A 21,521-nucleotide genomic window follows, 5' to 3' on the forward strand; every position below is an offset into this window, starting at 1 on the left:
ATTTAGGCTTAGGGAATCAATAGTTAAGGGAGGGCAGGGTGGCAGGGGAAAGTAGTGAAACACATGGTAAGGTAGCAGCACTACATTAGGAAGGCTTGATTTGTGTGCCTTGCTAAGGGCAGTTGGGAGCCTTGGAAGAACTAGACAACTGGATGTTCTTTCCCAAAACAGGGAAACCAGGCAGAATATTCTGTCACTAAGCAGAAATATCCTGGTTATATATATCGTAAGTTGCTAAAAATCTGAAAAACACTGAATTTATTCATCAGACTAACAGGCAGATACCTGTCACTTTCTAGGATAATCTGGCCCTTATGTTCCCTTAGTAGAATTCATTGAACACCCCATGGACCTCTGCAATGACAGGGAAGAACCCAACCTGCCATGAAATGAGGATGGAGAAATTGACTCTGGCCAGATCATGAAGAGGGTTATGTCAGTTTATTTCAGCAAAGCATTGTTAGTGGTGTCTCATGCTAAAACGCCTCCTCTTGTACCTTTAGGTTTGGAAAAAAAAGTCATGTTAATTTAGTAACAGTGCATTAGATTTTTTTCTTTACTATGAGACCAAACACACCCACGATTACTACAGATTTATGTAACAAAATACAATTATATCATAAGTTGTTAAACTTTGACATGGTCCAGACCCAGTGAATAAATTTATGTGGAAAAAATTTTGATTTCAAAAGACCATGGCATATTTGCATTTTCTTTTTCCTTAGCTAAATTTTTCAGAATTTTTTAATGTATTTATTCTTCTAGACTTGGTGCAGGCGTGGTTGGAATTGTTAATATACCCTTGGAGATCATGGAGCCATCCCATAATAAGCAGGAATTTCTCAATGTCCAAGAGTATAATCATCTGCTGAGAGTCATGGGGCAGTACTTGGTGCAGTACTGTAAGGACACCGGGATCAGTGAGTATTCAGTAGTCATAATAAGAGATGGTCAGTGGGGAATCAACTTGTGTAATTTCTTTAATTTGGAATGATTGCAGTGACCTAGACAACCAGTAGCCCAAAGCCCTGTAAAAGAGCTCTTTTTATTTATTAAAATAATAATAATAAAATAGGGCTCCTGGGTGGCTCAGTCGGTTAAGCGTCTGACTCATGGTTTTGGCCCATGTCTTGATCTCACTGTTCATGGGTTCAAACCCCTCATCAGGCTCTGAGCTGAGGGCACGGGGCCTACTTGGGACTGTCTCTCCCTCTCTGCTCCTCTCCTGCTTGTGTGTGTGCGCACTCCCTCTCTCTCAAAATAAAGAAGTTTTAAAAAATATAATAATAATGACATAATAATAAAAATACGGGAAATGAGAAGGAAGCTGGTCTCAGAATCTTTCCCAGAATATTATGTGAAAAATAAAGCAGCAGATCAAAAACTTGTAAGAGGAGGGCAATGAGCAGTATTAGAGCTGATCGTGGAGGAAAGAAGCAGAAGTTTGCTTTGGGTAGGCCTCAGAGGCCATTCTGAGACTCTACTGTACAGGAGCACATAGTTCCTTATAGACCTGAGTAGCTCCCATAGCGCTGTTATTTCCTGCCATAGCATAATCACTGTTTACCCTGGATAATTGTGCATGTGTGTTAAACCTTGTTTTGTATAGCTAACAAGTCTTGAATATGTGAATTCAAAAAGAGTTCGATTAAACATCATTTAAATAAATACAGTTGGATACTTAAGATAAACTTTGGTTGTCTGGGAAATTTGGCTTATTCAGACCACTTCAGTCTCCAGAGATACCTGAAAAATGAGATGGTATGCTGTGCATTAATGAAATAAACTTCCTTTAAGTTATGCAGACATAGGGCTTCGTTTATGGAAAAAAATAGACAGGCTACTGTGTATTTGTTCCATGATTTGCATGAAGTATGTATAATTCATGCATATCACAAATTATGTCTCTACCCTTGAGACAACTTAAAATCTTACTGCTCTCCTTGAGGTTATGATTTTAGAATATTTTCTTTTCTTTTGTACTCACTTCGCTTTGCCCTAAAATTTTCTTACAGCAGTGAAATAGAAAAGACTACAGGAAGTCAGGGGAGAAACATAGGAGTGTGAATAAAGGTGTGGGCACAGATTTCCTGCCAAAGCTGGATTTTCTTGTCATGGTCTAAAACCTTCTCTGAGTGTGCAGCATCAGCGTCATCTGAGAGCTTGTGAGAAATGCAGCATCTCAGACCTACTGGATGAAAATTCATGTGTTAGCAGTCATGGCCATGATTTGTAGGCACGTTAGAGTTGGAGAGGCACTGCTCTGAAGAGTGCAGGAACTACATGTCAGCACAGACGTACGTTGTCCACGTGTCTTTTTTTCTCAGAGCCATGTCTGAAGTTCTACTAAATGTAGGAATGAGTACCTTATTTGGTGGGTTATGCTTAAAGCTGTAGAAAACAGAAGGCTATTCAGAGTGAGGTATAAATCCAGGATCTACTGTCTGGTCCTCAAATGCTATCTTGGAATAGAAAAAAATGTTAAGCATTTGAAAAGTGTGTAACTCCTCCAATTCTCCTCATATGCTCTCTGTAATCTCCCTTGCTCATCCTTGGACTAAGGAACGAAGCCCTCAGAAAGAGGCATGGAAATTCAAGGTGATAGGCATCATCTCCATCCAGCCCACACTTCCTCAGGACTGTCGTACTGAGTCCTGTTTCGGGGAGGGCTCTCTCGAAGCCCCTTTTCCTGCTGTGGGGGTGTCCTCCTAACAACTGTAATCTCAACTTCTGGGTGTCACTTGCCTGCTTCCCCCACCCCTTGTATAACTCCCCATCTTTATCTCAACCTCATTTTTCAGAAATGTCTCAGTGGATGTACTGAGATTCAAAATAAGTTATGTTTCTATTTTAATTATTATTAGTGAATACCAGGTTGTTTTCCCGATTCCATGGCTGTCTACAAATTGATTTAGGGCTGGGGCACTTTTACAAAAGACGTTCCTCTAGAAGGAAGTCAGGGAGTAGAGAAAGGATAGTGAGCATGTGTATTTATTCACTTATCTGACAATCTCATCCCCAAATTTCCTTATTGAACTGAACCAAGTAATCAAGGTCAGAATTGGTAGTCTCGGGAACTGTGCTGAGGAGATCGACCTTGTGTATTCATTCCCACAGGAATAACCAAAGTCATCTAATGCTTGACTAATACTCTAAAAGCCAGTATTAGAGGGCACACAAATTTGATGAAAAGTACTTGGGTAGATTTTTGCCCTATAAATAAAAGATACAGTCTTTGTGTTTGCTATAAATCTGGTCTGTTTCTATAGAAAATTGGGGCCTTGTAAAAATCAAATCGGCAGAAAGGGAAATGACTTTGTGTCATTTATCAAATCTGCATTTATGTTTGGCACAGATGGTGCTGAGAACCTCGGAAATATTTTTCTGAGTCTGACCTCACCTCATTGTCTGCTACTGTGTTTTCTGAAGCGTTATGCATCCTTACAGTGAAATGGAAACGTTAACCATCAGCTGTTTGGAGTAGGGAAATAAAAAGAAGGAAAAGTTAGAGAGAAACAGCAAATGAAATTTGGGTTTGAACAGAAGCAATTACGTCAAAATTTATTACAAAACTTTGCCAGAATGGATCAGAATAGAGCTGATGTGCTAAGTGAAACCTGTGACATAATAAGCATCACCTTTCCTAGAAGAATTCAGACCATGAGGCCTCAGGTTGGCAAGGAGGCTGAAAATCATATAAGCCAGTCACCTCCCTGATGCTTTAATCCCTTCTACCCCACCCAGGCCTGCCCCAGGCAAGTGGACTGCCATTTTAAACCTGAGTGGGGGTTTCCTCTGAAAGAAAAATGACTACTTCTTGAGGCAGCCCGTGAATCTCTGCACAGCTGTATTAGAAAATACATTTTAATATCAGAGCCAAATCTCTTTCTCACGTGTTGTTTCATTCACTCATCTGTGGTAGACATGAAGTGTTCTAGGACTGACAAGCCAGACATGTTCCAGCCTCTCTGGGAATTTGCAGTCTAGCAAGGCTACCATGATTTGACACTTAGAAGAAGGATTGGTGCCCAACAGAGAAGAATAGGTGCTGCAGACACCATTGCTCGAAAGCCAGAGAAGGCCTGGAGGAAGTGATATTTCCCCAAGGATGAGAAGGAGTTAGCCAGGCCAACATCATTTTTCCCTCTTGGGGCCATGAAGGATAGGCCTAAAACCTTTCTAAATGACAGCCTTTTGAAGACAAGCTTTCTGTCTCTCTTCAGTCTTGTTTTATCCTAACATTTCCAAGTTCTGTTGCTGTTCTTGACTTGATATGGTGTTAAATATATTCACCATTTTCATGTTATACTCTATAAAGTGTGCTTGCCACCTAGACGCAAAAATTTCAGAGGAAAACCCAGCCTTGAATAAAATGAGATCATCATCCCTTTCTTTTAAGTCATAATTCTGTTGATGAACCTAATATGTTAACTCTCAGTAAGCACATTATTGACCCTCAGTGTCTTTATTGCCAATGAGAATTCCCAATAAAATTTTTAGTATGTATTCTTATTAAGCCATACATACATCTCTTATATTTTTTCCCCAGTGGTTTTGGACCTCTGAGTAGAATCATACATTTAGTCCTATTACATGCTGTCACCTTATTAAGCCCATCCTTTCAGGTTATCACTACCTTTTTTGGAATCTAATGTTGACTTCTAATTAATATGCTATTTTTCCAGATAGGTTTGGCCAGTATTTTCTCTATGATTTCCTTTAAATCCTGTTGCACAGGAAGGAGAGGAAAATCAAACACTTGGCCTTCTACTGATGACCTCCCCTGAGGTAGAAATGAGATACTGGATAAAGGCAATTAATCAATTAAAATTCTTCCTAATTAGGTTATCACCTAGGTCATATCAATTTCTTGGTTTGTGTATAATTCTGAAAATGAGAGATAATATTTGTTAGGTGAATAGTTTCTTTAGAAAACAATGCTTACACCTTAGTTTGGGTTGCTGTAGCAAAAATCCTATAAACTGGTGGCTTATGAACAGCATAAATATATTTCTCACAGTTCAGGAGGCTGGAAATCCCAAGATCAGGGTCCCAGGATGGTTGGATTCTGGCAAGAGCCCTCTTCCAATTTGCAGACTGCTGACGTCCCCTGGTATTCTCACATGGTGGAAAGAGAGTGAGCTAGCTCTCTGGCCTCCCGTAAGGACACTATTCCCATCACGAGGGATCCACTCACATGACCTAATCACCTCCCAAAGACCCCACTGCCAAGTACTATCACACTGGGATTAAATTTCAGCATATGAATTTAGTGGGGATGCAAACATTCAGTCCTTAACACTTTAGTAGGTAGATCTAGCTGGCTGCTCATGATAAATATTGTTTCTCTTATGCTGTACTTCAGTCTGTAAGATCTCAGAAAGGCACTACAAGAAAAATGAAATGCAACATTTCTGCTAGGGATACATGTTGAGTGAGGTCTATAAAAATATTGAAAGGTGAGACTATGAGAGAAGTTTGTTTGGAGATAGAGATCCAGAAATAATTCATACCTCTTTTTTTATTCAGTTTTTGAAGTTACAGATTTTATGTATTCTATTTCATTTAAATATATAATATTCTCAGTATCATATGTTATATTTTTAAATTTCTCATTTTGGTATTACAGACTGAATTGTTTCCTCAGAATTCATATGTTTTAGCCCTAACCCCCAGTATCTCAGAATGTGACTATATTTGGAGACAGAGCCTTTGAAGAGGTGATTAAGTTAAAAAAGAGGCCATTAGAGAGGACCCTAAACCAGTCTGACTGGTGTTCTTATAAGAAGAGGGAATTTGGACAGAGGGACTCCAGGGGTGGGTGTGTGCAGAGAAAAGATGACGTGAGGACACAGCAAGAAGGTGACCATCTGCAAGCCAAGGAGATAAGACTCACAAGAAACCAAACTTTCCCACGTCTTGAAGTTGGACTTCTAGCCTTTACAACTATGAGAAAATAAGTTTCCATTGTTTAAGCCACCTAGTATGTTTTTGTTGTTGTTGTTGTTGCTGTGGCAGTCCTAGCAAACTAATGTATATGGGAGATTATGAAATTGGACAGAATTAAAGAGAATATTATAATGAAACCCATAAATGCATCATCCACTCTCAACAGTTATCAATTCCTGGGCAGACAAGTTTCATTTATATTCCCACCTGCTCTTCAACAACTAGATTATGAAGAAAATTCCAGACATTATATAATTACATTAAATGGATTTATCATGTATTTTTGAAAGAACTCTATTTAAAAACATAACAATACAAAAACACTTAAAATTATCAATACTTCCTTAATAGCCTAAAATATCCAGTCTGTTGTTACATTTCTAAGTATCTGCTGTCATAGTATAACTCATAGTCCCTCTTAACCATCCTCATATTTCTTTTTCTCTCTTGTTTTTCCTTGAAATTTATTTGTAAGAAAAACTGGGCTGGTTGTTTTGTAGTCTTCACATATAAATTTTGCTCGCTGCATTACTGGGTGTGGTTTAACAGCTTCTTTCATGCTATTAATTTTTTTGCAAATTGGTAGAATCTAGCAGCTTGGCCAAATTTAGATGTGGTGTTTTTTGGTTTGGTTGGTTTTTGTCAAGATGCTTCATAGGTAGTAGTGTGTTCTACCATCAGGTTGCCTGGGTCTCTCTCTTTTTTAATGACATTAGCAATTAATAATCAATGCTCAGATCCATTAGGAGTTCCAGAATCTTCTGTTCTATCATATTTTTATCACTTATTAGCTCTCATACTTCTGATACTTCTAAAACTTTTTTCATCTTCCACTTGGTCACCTAAGTTAGTTTGTAATTTTACTATTTGACAGGAACAACAGAAATCCATACTTGATGAGAGAGAAAATTAAAACAATAAAAAATGATATAGACATTTGCCTGACTTGTATGGCATGAATATGTACTCTGTTTAAAATCATTACTTCATGCCAGCTCTCAGCAAATAACAGGATGGTTCAGGAGTTCATTGGATTGATTTCTGTTTAAAAAAAATCACATTCTTAGATTTAATCCATTTACACTGCTTTCACCTGGTAATTGAAATTATCACCATTGACAGTACTTATGCTTCCTTTTCTTTCTGACTGCACTTATATTATTATCATGATAATGACATTTTTTGCATCTACAATGAATTTTCATGCTAAAATATCTCAGAGGATCTCACCTATATTGCAAATAAAATACTAAAAAGTCTAGTACCCTTCTTTTTCTGGAATTAAATACACTCTTATTTTTACAGTCTGATTTCCCCTGCCATACCAGAAGCAAGACCTCAGTCTGCTTATGTGTGCCTAGTAAAGAAGAGAAGGTTGCATCTTAATGACTGAATTTAAAACAATGCAGTAAGAATTAAACATAAGTTGTAATGGGGCACCTGGGTGTCTCAGTCGGTTGAGCGTCCGACTTCGGCTCAGGTCACAATCTCGCGGTCCGTGAGTTCGAGCCCTGCGTCGGGCTCTGGGCTGATGGCTCAGAGCCTGGAGCCTGCTTCCGATTCTGTGTCTCCCTCTCTCTCTGCCCCTCCCCCGTTCATGCTCTGTCTCAAAATAACTAAATGTTAAAAAAAAAAAATTAAAAACAAACAAACAAAAAACATAAGTTGTATTAACAAAAAAAAGTAGATTGAATGGCCAGGGTCAGAGTATGTGGAGAGAATCATCGAATTCCTCATGCTGAAGGTCAGACCGTGGAGATTGACCAGGTCTAGCCCATGGTCCATCCACAGTTTACTCCCTTCTGTACAGAGAGCTCCCAGGGATTATTCGAGCCATAGTGGGTGGTCAGCCCAGCCTGCAACAAGTGCTGGAGAGGGTCGGTGAGTGGATGGAGAAAGAAGGCCTCTTAGATCCAAACGTCAAATCAGTTTTGTCACCCGTGGAGGATGGGACTTGAAAGTCACGCTTCTGGGCCGGTGCCAGTACTTGAGCTTGCCAATGGCAGATTACTTCCAGCAGCGGGTTAATCTGAAAAAGGCTTACACCTTCACCATAGGCTGCTGGCCCAACGATGGACTTCTAGACATAAACAGACATAGACATACAGGCAGGGCCCATGGCAGCATTGATGACTGCAAGAACATTGCCAACATCATGGAGACACTTGCATATCAAGGGGTCATTGTCAATAGATATCAAACCCATTCTGTTTGGCTAAGGACAGGATGGGGCAGGACAGGGTAGATGCTTGTCCCAGCCCCCAATCCTTCTTTCCCTCACCAGAGAGGAAAAGGGAGAATGGTGTAGCTCTATGTCCAGAGTGGCCCCAGCCTGCCCTGTGGGCTTGTGCCTTGGGTAAGGGCTTGGTCACTTGGCCCCTCTGGAGCAGACACTTTGTGTCCCCTATCCTTTCCCCTCAACCTCAGTCCAGTATTAGCCCCTCCCATTGTGGGCATGGGCTTGAGGGACCCAGGTACTTACTGCCTCCTCCCTGGTACACAGGCTTCTACTGGGGCCACAAGGCCCCCTGCTGTGCCTCCTCCCATCTGTAGTGTGTGGTGCCCCTGGGCTCCAGGACAGATCAGGCCCTACCTTGTGTCTACCCCCATCCCCACTGTGAACGTGCCACTAAATAAAGTTGGGGAAACGAGAAAAAAGAAAAGTAAGTTTGAATCTTTAGATTTTTGAGAACATTAAGTCAGTGGGCTTTGTATATGTCTGACTAAAGTGAGTCCTGGTAGAAAGATAAACTTACTAACCCAGATATTGAGGAGAGTGAGCTGGCTGACTGGGCTATATTGCCCATAATGACACATAACTCTAGGAATATACTTTAGGTTAGATTACTATGTCTAATGTTAATTTCCCCATCATAGAGGGGATTAAAAAAGCTGAGTATATCCAAAGAAAATCATTGAAAATAGTTAAATAAAAATATAACTTAAAAAGAGAAAGTAAAAGTTATTTCTTCTTGAGGGAAGAAACAGAAGAAACCTAACTTTTCTCAGTCTTGTTTTTGAAGGCTTGTCATAAGGCTTCTGACCCTCTTTCTTCTAGTACCCAGTGCACAGAATGGTATGTTCTAAACTAGGAGCCAGAGAGTCCTAGGGGATTTTAGAGTATTATTTGGAATGTTTGAATTCCTGTCTACCAATAATTGTCTAAAATGGCATTATACCTCACACATCCGTATGCTACAGTTTTTTTTTTTTATAAATTTTTAAAATATTAATTTATTTTGAGAGAGAGGGAGAGAGCATGAGCAGGGGAGGGGCAGAGAGAGGGAGACACAGAATCTGAAGCAGGCTCTAGGCTCTGAGCTGTCAGCACAGAGCATGACGCAGGGCTCGAACCCATGAACCATGAGATCATGACTTGAGCCCAATTTTGGATGCTTAACCAACTGAGCCACACAGGCACCCCTACAGCTTTTCAAACATGTATAGATGTAGTTGTGTGTAGTAAAATACAGAATCACACAGAAGTGTTATTGAATTCAGTTTTCTTTTTCATCGTGTATTTTCTCAGTTTGGGGGGTAGTGTTCTGAAATTATTTTGCAGCTTGAGGAGATCCTCATGGGAAAGCACTGATATGCAATGAGAGGAAATGATGCTGTGTTGCCAGGTGAAGGTAGTGAAGTTGACACTTCCAGGGATTTGGACCAATTCCTCAGATTCCTGGAGCTTTGCCCTGGAACCTACTGTGCTCACAGTAGAGTGAAGTGGAAACATTCTTGCTGTAGCTGCCACTTACTTCTGCCACTGACTGTCCCCATAAAGTAAGACTTGCTCAACCCACTTCACACCAGCCAGAAGACCTGAGAGAGAATGGGGCTGTAAGCACCTTCGCCACCACTGAAGACATCTTGCTTTGCTGTCCTTCAATTCAAATAGAGTACTTGGAAAACTGGATACGTAGCAGCTCTCATACGTGCCCCACAGATTCTCTAAGCCGTAATGGCAGTTCTTCCTTCTAAGTGGCCACTGGCTTCATGACCCTTCACAAGAGCGTACATGTATCACTTCCAGCTGATTGGAGTTGGCCTTTTTGTTGAAACCAGTTTGCCATCCCTGAGAGATTCCATCAAGAATATAAATGATCAGCAGTTACACATGGATCAGCTTATAAAAGGTCTGATATCTAACTTAGCTAAGAATGAGGGGTAATGATGAACAGGACAGTTTCAACAGAGCTGGAGGCATGATTTACAATATCCAGAGAATAGATATGTAATTTCTGTCTCAGGAGATCTTTAAAAATAGAATATAATCATCTGTTTAGTTGCAGAACTACCTGAAGTCAGAGACTTGATAAGCACCTTCATCTCATGATTTTCCTGGTGCTTTGATTTCATAACTGTTTTAGCCTTCCTTATTTTGATTGAAACCATCAAAGCTTTGCTTTGGTAGCTTATTACTGAATTTTATTACTTCTCCTCTTGGCTAATTGATTCCCTGGATGTCTTTGTACATTCTATGAATAGATATGAAACTGACATCTAGGAGGGTGTAACATTTCTTTTTAAGAGGCACAGTCTTTGTGAAACTGCTCTTTTAGTTACTGGTGTCTGGCAAATGTTTAGTAAGTTATTGCGGCAGTTCCCATTATTTTTCCTGAGTTTTAAAAGTCTCCTGAAAAATTAACCAGATTAATTTAAGCATTAGAAATCTTCTGAATAAAGGACCCCACACATAACTAGCAGTAAATTAAATTTTCAGTTTTTCTCAGATACTTGTTCTAGAAATTAGGACTTTAATTCTGTGTGCATTAATTCCTAATTATTTTACCAATTTAATAAGCTTGTTGATTATTCAAACAAAAATCTCAAGATATGTATTGTTTTATAATTTTGAATATCACCTGTATGCTTGCAGCCATTTCTTGTTTACAAAGTAAACTGAATTTTTTGATCGGAATACCTTGAGGATGTTCAAATGATATAATTTTGGAATTAATAAATTTTTAGTTTTCTTCATAGTACTCTTTATAGGTGGGTAGAAATATTTAAGATACATTTTTAAAAATCAAGTAATTTCCAAATTTTGAAATTCCAGCTCTTTTAATTGACTTCTGGATGAAAGGGTAATTAAATCCTCATTAAGATACATTAACAATAACATCAGTTATTAAAACCACATATGTAACCAAATGCCCATAATTATATATACCATACCACTAGTCAAGACTAACCTGATTTAATGAATTATTATTATTATTAATTTTATTATTTCTTGCCAGACTAGATAGATAAGGATTTTTTTTTCCAGCTTTATTGGGGTATAATTGACCAAAAAATTGTGGATACTTAAAATGTACCATATGATGATTTGATATACATATACATTATGACATATTTACCATAATCACGTTAATTAATGCATCATTCACCTCACACAGTTGTCTTTTTTGTATGTGTGGAGTTAGATTGCTTAAGATTTACTCTCCTCACGAATTTCAAGTATACCCTTCAGTACTAACCACAGGCACCATGCCATACCTTGGATCCTCAAAACTTATTGATCTTATTAGTGAAAGCTTGTGCCGTTTGACCAGCATCTCCCTATTTCCCCTACCCTACAGCCACTGACAACTACCATTCTACTTTCTGTTTCTATGAATTCAACTTTCTTTTTTTAGATGTCTATATATGAAAGATACCATATACTGTTTGTTTTTCTTTGGCTTATTTCACTTAGCATAATGACCTTCATGTTGCGAATGGCAGTATGTCCAACTGTTTATGGCTGGATAATATTCTATCTATCTATATAATCATATTTTCATCTATCAATGGACATATAGGTTTCCATATTTATTAAAAAAATTTTTTTTTAACGTTTATTTATTTTTGAGACAGAGAGAGACAGAGCATGAACAGGGGAGGAGCAGAGAGAGAGGGAGACACAGAATCTGAAACAGGCTCCAGGCTCTGAGCTGTCAACACAGAGTCCGACGCGGGGCTCGAACTCACAGACCGTGAGATCATGACCTGAGCTGAAGTCTGCCGCTTAACCGACCAAGCCACCCAGGCGCCCCTAGGTTTCCATATTTCTATATCTTGGCTATGCTGCAGTGAACGTGATATTGAAGATCTCTTTAAGACACTGATTTCATTTCCTTCAGATATATGTCCAAAAGTGGGATTTCTGGGTCAGATAGTAGTTCTATTTTTAATATTTTGAGAAACCTCCATACTGTTTCCCATAATGGTTGTACCAATTTACATTCCCACCAGCAGTGCATGAGAGTTCCCTTTTCTCCACCTTCTCATCAACACTTGTATCTCTTCTTTTTTTTTTTTTTTTTAAAGTTAAGCTTTCCTTTTTTTAATATGAAATTTACTGTCAAATTGGTTTCCATACAACACCCAGTGCTCATCCCAACAGGTGCCCTCCTGAATTCCTATCACCCACTTTCCCTTCCCTCCCACCCCCCATCAACCTTCAGTTTATTCTCAGTTTTTAAGAGTCTCTTATGGTTGGGCTCCCTCCCTCTCTAACTTTTTGATAATAGCCATCCTACAAGGTGTGAGATTATATATTGTGCTTTTGATTTGCATTTCCCTGATGATAAACACCTTTTCAAGTACCTTTGGCCATTTGTATATCTTTGTTGTAAAACTGTATATTCAGGTCTTTTGCCCATTTTATTATCAGAGTGTGGGTATGTATGTATGTGTTTATTGCTGTTGGATTGTAGGAGTTCCTTGCATATTTTAGATATTAACCCTTTATTAGATATATGGTTTGCAAATATTTTCCCCTTTCTGTATGTTGCCTTTCGTTTTGTTGATTGTTTTCTTTGCTGTATAGAAGCTTTTCTGTTTGATGTAGTCCCATTTGTTTTTTGTTTGATTTTTGTTTTCTTGTTATTTGTTTGCTTTTGTTACGTTTGCTTTTGGTGTTGTATCCAAAACAGACTAATCTCAAGAAGCTTTTTCCCTATGTTTTCTTTTAGGATTTTATGGTTTCAGGACTTAAAGTTAAGTCTTTAATCCATTTTGAGTTAATGTTTATATCTAGTGTCAGGCCCAGTTTTGTTTTTTTGCATGTGGATATCTAGTTTTTCCACTGCTTTATATTGAAGAGACTCTCCTTTCCCCATTGTGTGTTCTCAGTGAACTTGTCAAATATTAGTTGATCATATATGGGTGGGATTTATTTCTGGGCTTTCTGTTCTGTTCCATTGGTCTATGTGTCTGCCTCTATGCCATTACCATACTGTTTTAAATACACAGCTTTGTAATATGTTTTGAAATCAGGAAGGCTGAGGCATCCAGCTTTGTTCTTCTTTTTCAAGATAGTCTTGGTTATTTGAGGTCTTCTGTGGTTCCATACAGATTTGGAGATTGTTTCTTGTACTTCTTTTGTATTGATTCTGTAGATTGCTTTCAGTAGTGTGAACATTTAAAAAATATGAATTCATCCAACCCAACAACATGGGTTATTCTTCCTTTATTTGGTATCTTTTCAATTTCTTTCATCAGTGTCTTACAGTTGTCAGTGTATTGGACATTTACTTCCTTGGTTAAATTTAATCTTAAGTATTATTTTTTTAAAAATATAATTTATTGTCAAGTTGGTTAATATACGGCGTATACAGTGGGCTCTTGGTTTTGGGGTAGATTCCTGTGATTCATCGCTTACCTACAGCACCCAGTGCTCATCCCAACAAGTGCTCTCCTCAGTGCCTATCACCTCTCAGATTGTTCTCTGTATTTAAGAGTCTCTTATGGTTTGCTTCCCTCTCTGTTTGAAGCTGTTTTTTCCCCTTCCTTTCCCCCATGGTCTTCTGTTAAGTTTCTCAAGTTCCACATATGAGTGAAAACATATGATATCTGTCTTTCTCTGACTAACTTATTTCACTTAGCCTAAGTTCCATCCACATTGTTGCAAATGGCAGGATTTCATTCTTTCTCATTGCCAAGTAGTATTCCATTGTGTATATAAACCACATCTTCTTTATCCATTCATCAGTTGATAGACATTTGGGCTCTTTCCATAATTTGGCTATTGTTGAAAGCACTGCTATAAACATTGGGGTACATGTGCCCCTATGAATCAGCATTCCTGTATGCTTTGAATAAATTCCTAGTTGTGCTATTGCTGGGTCATAGTGTGGTTCTAATTTTAATTTTTTGAGGAACCTTCACACTGTTTTCCAGAGCAGCTGCACCAGTTTGCATTCCTACCAACAGTGCAAGAGGGTTCACATTTCTCCACATCCTTGCCAACATCTGTTGTTTCCTGAGCTGTTAATTTTAGACACTCTAACTGGTGTGAGGTGGTATCTCACTGTGTTTTTATTTGTATTTCCCTGATGATGAGTGACGTTGAGCATCTTTTTATGTGTCTGTTGGCCATCTGGATGTCTTCTTTGGAAAAGTGTCTATTCATGTCTTCTGCCCATTTCATCACTGTGTTATTTGTTTTTTGGGTGTTGAGTTTGGTAAGTTGTTTATAGATTTTGGATACTAACCCTTTATCCAATATGTCATTTGCAAATATCTTTTCGCATTCCATTAGTCGCCTTTTAGTTTTGTTGATTGTTTCCTTTGTAGTGCAGATGCTTTTTATCTTGATGAGGTCCCAATAGTTCATTTTTGCTTTTATTTCCCTTGCCTTCAGAGATGTGTTGAACAAGAAATTGCTGTGGCTGAGGTCAAAGAGGTTGTTGCCTGCTTTCTCCTCTAGGGTTTTTATGATTTTGTGTCTCACATTTAGGTCTTTCATCCACTTTGATTTTATTTTTGTGTATGGTGTAAGAAAGTGGTCCAGTTTCATTCTTCTGCATGTTGCTGTCCAGTTCTCCTAGTACCATTTGCTAAAGAGACTGTCTTTTTTCCATTAGATACTCTTTCCTGCTTTGTCAAAGATTAGTTTGTCATACGTTTTTGGGTCCAATTCTGGGCCTATGTGTCTGTTTTTGTGCTAATACCATACTGTCTTGATGATGATAGCTTTGTAGTAGAGGGTAAAGTCCAGGATTGTGATGTCTCCCACTTTGGTTTTCTTTTTCAACATTACTTTGCAAATGAGAAAGTTTTCTTAATTTCTCTTTCTTACCTCTTTCAGTTCATTGTTAGTGGCAGAAAAGCAACCGATTTTAGTATGTTGGTTTTGTATCCTTTGATTTACTGAATTTTTGTTTTGATGAGTTCTAACACTTTTTTGGGGGGAGTATTTAGATTTTCCATTTATACTATCATGTCATCTGCAAACCAGATTTTTTTTTTTTTTTACTTATTCACTTCCGATTTGAATGCTGTTTATTTTTTTCATATCTAATTGCTCTGGCTAGGACTTCCAGTACAATGTTGATTAGAAGTGGTGAGGGTAGTCATCCTTGTCTTTTTCCTGATTGTGAAGAAAAGATTTTAACTTTTTGCTATTGAGTATGATATTATATTAGCTGTTGGCTTGACATAATGGTCTTCATTGTGTTGAGGTACATTCCTTCTAAACCTAATTTGTTGAGAGTTTTTATCATGAACGGATATTGAATTCTGTCAATGTTCTTTTTTTTTTTTTTTTAATTTTTTTTTTCAACGTTTATTTATTTTTGGGACAGAGAGAGACAGAGCATGAATGGGCGAGGGGCAGAGAGAGAGGGAGACACAGAATCAGAAACAGGCTCCAGGCTCTGAGCCATCAGCCCAGAGCCCGACGCGGGGCTCGAACTCACGGACCGCGAGATCGTGACCTGGCTGAAGTCGGACGCTTAACCGACTGCGCCACCCAGGCGCCCCTCTTTTTTTTTAATTGAAGTGTAGTAGACAACTTAACGTTGGTTGCATACAAAAGCTCTACCCTGTTACTCCCTTTCCCCGCAAACATTATTTGCTTTTTATTTCACAGTTCACATGTTTTAAATATTGTGTATCCATTAAGAAGTTATAGCTATAGTTATCTTTAATACTTTTGTCTAACTCTTGTAATAGAGTTAAATGATTTATACACCACCATCATAGTATTAGAACATTCTGAATCTATATACATATTTTACCAGTGAGTTTTATATTTTCATGTTTTCAAGTTACTAAAATAGTGTCCTTTCATTTTAGCTTGAAGAATTCCCTGTAGCATTTGTTGTTACAGCAGGTCTACTGGTAATGAAATCCCTCAGCTTGTGTTTCGGAAATTCTAGGCATCTCCTTAATTTCTGAAGGACAGCTTTGCTGGGTAAATTATTCTTGGTTGGTAGGTCGTGGTGTTCTTGTCATTTTTTTCAGCACTTTGATTATATCATCCCACACTCTCTTGGGTTGCAGAGTTTCTCCTGAAAAATTCACTGATAGCCTGGTGGAAGTTCCCTTTTATGGGAGCAGTTTTTTTCAGGGATATCTGTATAAATCTCTACAGACTGAATAATACATAAAAGAAAATAGAAACTGACATGATAAGGGGCACCTGGGTGGCTCAGCTGGTTAAGCGTCTGGTTTGGGCTCAGGTCATGATCTTGCTATTCGTGAGTTTGAGCCCACATTGGGCTCCGTGCTGACAGTTCAGAGCCTGGGGCCTGCTTGGGATTCTGTGTCTCCTTCTTTCTCTATCTCTCTCCTGCTCATGCTCTGTCTCTCTCTTTCTCAAAAAAAAAAAAAAAAATTAATAAACATTAAAAAAATTAAAAAAAAAAAAGAAACTGACGTGATAGGTTTCCTCATACTGCCAATCTCTGGCTTACTTAATCCCATTGATGAAGCATCTGCCTAGTCTTCAGTGTCCAGTCCTTGGAAACTGGTTTTAATAACATGTTGGAAGTTGTACATGTTTGAGTAGTTTCTATCTGAAGAAAAGTTGAAGTTCTCTTGAGAGTTAGAAAAAGCCATTTCTGACCCTGAGTGAATAACTCTAGTTGTTTTCTTTGTCCTGATATCTACTCTAGTAGTGTGTCTTCTATCATGCCTGGTCATGATGTTTGGGCTACTGAATGTTCTATGTTTTGCTTTGATCGCCAGTTATTCTTCAGTATTATTTAGTCTTATAAGTAAGCATTAAGCTCTATGTGTCTGCCTCTGAAAGCAAGATCCTAACATAGCCACTGTCTTTAAGGATTTCACTCTCTAGAGGGAAAAATAGGCATAGAGTAAACTAAAATGTAATACGTAGGTGTTAAAGAGTGGTATGATCACATAAACAAATAAACATCAATTTTTTTTTTTAAAGGGGCACCTGGATGGCTCAGTCAGTTAAGTGTCCGACTCTTGATTGTGGCTCAGGCTGTGATCTCATGGTTTGTGGGGTCAAGCCCTACATCGAGCTCCATGCTGAAGGTGCAGAACCTGCTTGGGATTTTGTTTCCCTCTCTCTCTGCCCCTCCCCTACTTGCTCGCTCTCTAAAAATAAATACGTAAACATTTTTAAAAATTAAAAAAAAAAAAGAGTGGTGTATCACAGAGTATCATCCTACCCTTGAGAGGTGTGTGCCGGTGTTTCTAACATCCTAGTAGCTTCACAAACCTTAGAATATTTATGTTGGGGTTTGTGGTTGATACTGGTTATAGAAGTGAGTTGGGCTGTGTTAACTGTGTTCAGTTAATGTTTCAGCGAGAGACATTATTTCACCTTCATTTTAAACCATAACAGGATATCAATAACATATTTTGTCAAGATTAGAAGCAACATTTTTTGAGGGCTTGTTACGTGCAGGATGCTGACCTCTGTGTTGAAGGCATGCAAAGTTATAAAGCACAACTTCTCCTTTCAAAAGGTACAGCCTCCTTGGGGAAGCAATATTTAAAGAGAGGACAAGTATAATGCAGCAGCAGCTTAAACTTCTGCAGAGTGCTGTAGGTTTAAAAAAAATTTTTTTTAATGTTTATTTATTTATTTTATTTTTTTTTTTGAGAGAGAGACAAAGTGTGAGCAGGGGAGGAGCAGAGAGAGAGGAAGACACAGAATCCGAAGCAGGGTCCAGGCTCTGAGCTGTCAGCACAGAGCCTGACGCGGGGCTTGAACTCACGAATGGTGAGATCATGACCTGAGCCAAAGTTGGACGCTCTACTGACTGAGCCACCCAGGTGCCCAAGAGTGCTGTAGTTTTTAACACACCTTCACGTTTATTCCTTATGATAACCCTGTAAAGCAAGTTATTGTAAACACTCACTTTATGATCAGAAAATTCAGTAGCTTCCCACAATTATACAACTAATGTGTGGCAGAGACAACACTTGAAGCCTCCTGACTTTAATCTAAACAGCAGCTCTTGCCTTGACATAGAAAGAACTGAGTAGTTCATGTGGAAATCAGAGAACAAGGTCTTACAAGCCCTGTGCAGACACCAAAGAACATTTCAGAATCTGGTGTGCAGTGAACAAGTGGAGTCTGGGGGCTGGGGCAAGACTACCTGCTGAACAGTTAGCAGAAAGCCAAGAGTTTGAGTTGAGAAAAGCCTAAGAACCACAGTCCAAAGGAAATTTGACATGAGAGCTGTTCACGGTTCCGTGAAGAGACAAGGGAGGAGACCTGGGAATTTGTGAGGACAGCTTTCAGCCTGGCCCAATTTCGTAGTTCCTTTGGAAGTCTGCATTCTTTCCTTGCTGCTCTTAATGGCACACAGCATTCTGGACCTAAATTTTAACAGGAACAGTAAGGGGTAAGGATGTTTATTTGTATTCTGCATAGATTATACAGTCCTGTGTTCAGGTTGTTGCATATATTTATTTCCAAGGTATGTATGTTAGACCCTCACTGTTTTGACCTTGTACATTGATGAAATGTTTTATATCTGCCACTTTTCAAGTGTTTAGTAGCCATGTGTGGTTACTGGTTACCATATTGGACAGAATGGTAAGCACAGGTTCTTTTTTTTAAAAAGCATTTTTAAAGTAATATATGCCATGTAAAAATATACAAAGTGTTCAGGGGGCGCCTGGGTGGCTCAGTCCAAATCTCGGTTTCGACTCAGGTCATGATCTCACTGTTTCATGGGTTTGAGCCCGGCATCAGGCTCTGTGCTGGTGGTGTGGAACCTGTCTGGGATTCTCTCTCTCCCTCTCTCTCTCTGCCTCTCCCCACTCATGCTTCCTCCATCTCTTTCAAAATATAAATAAACTTTTAAAAAATTAAAAAAACAACAAAGCATGCAGAAAGTTAAAAATGGAAAGTGAAAGTGTCTTCCTTGGCCTTCTCAACCTCTCAACCTCTCTCCGGTAGCATCTACTATTTTTTTTTTTTTTTTAATTTTTTTTTTTTTTAATTTTTTTTTTTTTTCAACGTTTATTTATTTTTGGGACAGAAAGAGACAGAGCATGAACGGGGGAGGGGCAGAGAGAAAGGGAGACACAGAATCGGAAACAGGCTCCAGGCTCTGAGCCATCAGCCCAGAGCCCGACGCGGGGCTCGAACTCACGGACCGTGAGATCGTGACCTGAGCTGAAGTCAGACGCTTAACCGACTGCGCCACCCAGGCGCCCCGGTAGCATCTACTATTAAAACTTCCTGTTGTTTCTTTTAGGAATAGAAAGCCGTGCCCATCAAAATTATATATGTATAAGCTTTTAATAAATGACAAAAATTGATTATACTAGGTATTCTATTTTATGTCTTTTTTAAAAAAAATATCATTAACGTTCTATCCAAAAGGTCTTGAAACAGCTGTGCATTTAGCTCTAACTACCTGTTTTAAAGGTCGCCTTGTATCCCCTTGTTTGGAAATAGCATTTACCATTTCCTCTTTAGGCTTTTATGTTGTTTCCACTTTTTGTTGTTGTTCTTGCTATTCCAAACAGTGTTGTAATACATATTGTATGTTTATTTATTTTGTGTGTTTGTAGGGAAGAGTCCTACCAGTGCAGTTGCTGGATCAAAGGATAAGAACACAACCTCTTAAGAAGGGCTCCTAATGGTCCTCCTTGACAAGTGTTGTTTCTAAGCAAGGAGGGAGTATAGAATCTGGGCCAAGGCTAGGGCATAAAAGACTGTAAGGAAAAAGAACCAGAGCTAAAATAAAGATGAAGAAACTGTGGCTATGAGGCCAGATGAGAAATATTTATACCAATGGTCTTTTTTTTTTTTTTATGTTTATTCAGTTTTGAGAGAGTATAAGCAGAGGAGGGGCAGAGAAAGTGGGGGACAGAAGGCTCTGTGCTGACAGCCGAGAGGCCAAAACAGGGCTTGAACTCGTGAACTATGAGACTGTGACCTGAGCCGAAGTCAGATACTCAACCGACTAAGCCACCCAGGCACCGCACTAAACCAATAGTCTTCAGGGTGGCCTTTAAGTTTAACAAGTACAGTTGCTTCTGGGAGTATTTAAGAAAAGAGCCTTAAATATCAATGTATTTTATTGCAATAGTAGAGGTATGTATATGCTTTTATAACTGCTATTGTTTTTAATTTTGTTATAAAAATATTGTGCCATTATAATGAATATAATAATATGTTGATTGTATTTAGGTTGGGAAATGCGAGAAAGTATAAAGAAGATAAATTTCACTCATACTCAGAGAAAACTAATGTTAATACTTTTATTTCTTATTTCTGTCTATGTACTAGTTTTTACATAGTTGAGATCGTACTGTATATACACGTGTTTGTATTCAACTTTGCTTATCAATCCTGATCTTGTTGATTTATTTTCTTTCATTAATTTTTGCCTTTTTTTTTTTAGGTAATAGAAATCTAACACGGTTTTGGAATGAATTTGGATACCAGAATAACAAGGATGTAGAGAAATCTTTAGATTCTATTCAGTATCAAAGAAGACAAGCCATGGCCATACCATTCATCATTCAGTGTGGTGAGTGTTGAATTCCATTCCAATCAGCAAACACTTAGTGAGTCAATATGCAAGTCATTGTGTTAAAAATGGGGTGTGAGAAAGACAAAGGTGGGTAGGATAGGGTTCTTGCTTTCAAAGGGGTTAGGGTCTAGGAGAGAGGTTAAGATACACACGAAACGAATTGTAATAAAAATGAAAATTAGGTAAGTGATGTCAAAGAGGCATAAAATTATTTGAGGATTCCAAAAGGGAGGTGGAGGAAGTTGAAGCCAGGCTTTGTGATAGAGGTAGCTTGTGCTATGGTCTTTAAAGTAGAATTTTTTTTACCTTCTTCGATGTGGCCTCCTCTCTCCCTTTGGTTGTGGAGTTTGTTCTGCCAGTCGTCAGGTCCGTCAGGTCTATTCCTGGGGCATTCAGGATGATTTGATAGTTATCTGGTTGTGTTCATGGGACAAGGTGAGCCTAGGCTCCTTCCACTCCCCCACTGTCTTCCTCTACCTCTGTCTAAGGTAGAATTTTGACAGGCAGAGATGTAGTGGGACATGTGTGTTAATATCAAGTGGATACTTCAACTAAAATTTTTGTCATAGAATAATAGATACAGTCGTTCAAAAAATTTCAATACGTGGCACTGTGTTAACTAGTACTTAGAAGTTAGCTACTGAATGAATGATGAATTAATAATAAAAGCTAAGAGTAGGTTGAGTAAACTTTAATTAGAGTGACTTAAAGGCCAGAGTAAGGAGTGTTTACTCTGATAAGTAATGAAGAGTCTTTGGAAGTGTTTCAGTATAAGAACAACAGACATCATTGAAGCATTCAGCACTTAGTGCATGTCTCTGATACATC

At 38.6% G+C, this 21,521-nt stretch overlaps 1 protein-coding gene across 1 annotated transcript in view; it reads left to right on the forward strand.

The window, feature by feature from the left end:
• The window catches only part of MORC1 (MORC family CW-type zinc finger 1), a 167,044-nt gene that overhangs the window by 68,388 nt on the left and 77,135 nt on the right, over positions 1-21,521 (forward strand). The window contains exons 14-15 of the mRNA XM_086675499.1: positions 766-920; positions 20,562-20,690. Of these exons, the coding sequence (XP_086531625.1) occupies positions 766-920; positions 20,562-20,690 (284 nt within the window). The remainder of the gene's footprint in view (positions 1-765; positions 921-20,561; positions 20,691-21,521) is intronic.

This window comes from Puma concolor, chromosome C2 (assembly GCF_028749965.1).
Source record: "Puma concolor isolate L17-30 chromosome C2, mPumCon1.1.hap2, whole genome shotgun sequence".
Lineage (NCBI taxonomy): Eukaryota > Metazoa > Chordata > Mammalia > Carnivora > Felidae > Puma > Puma concolor.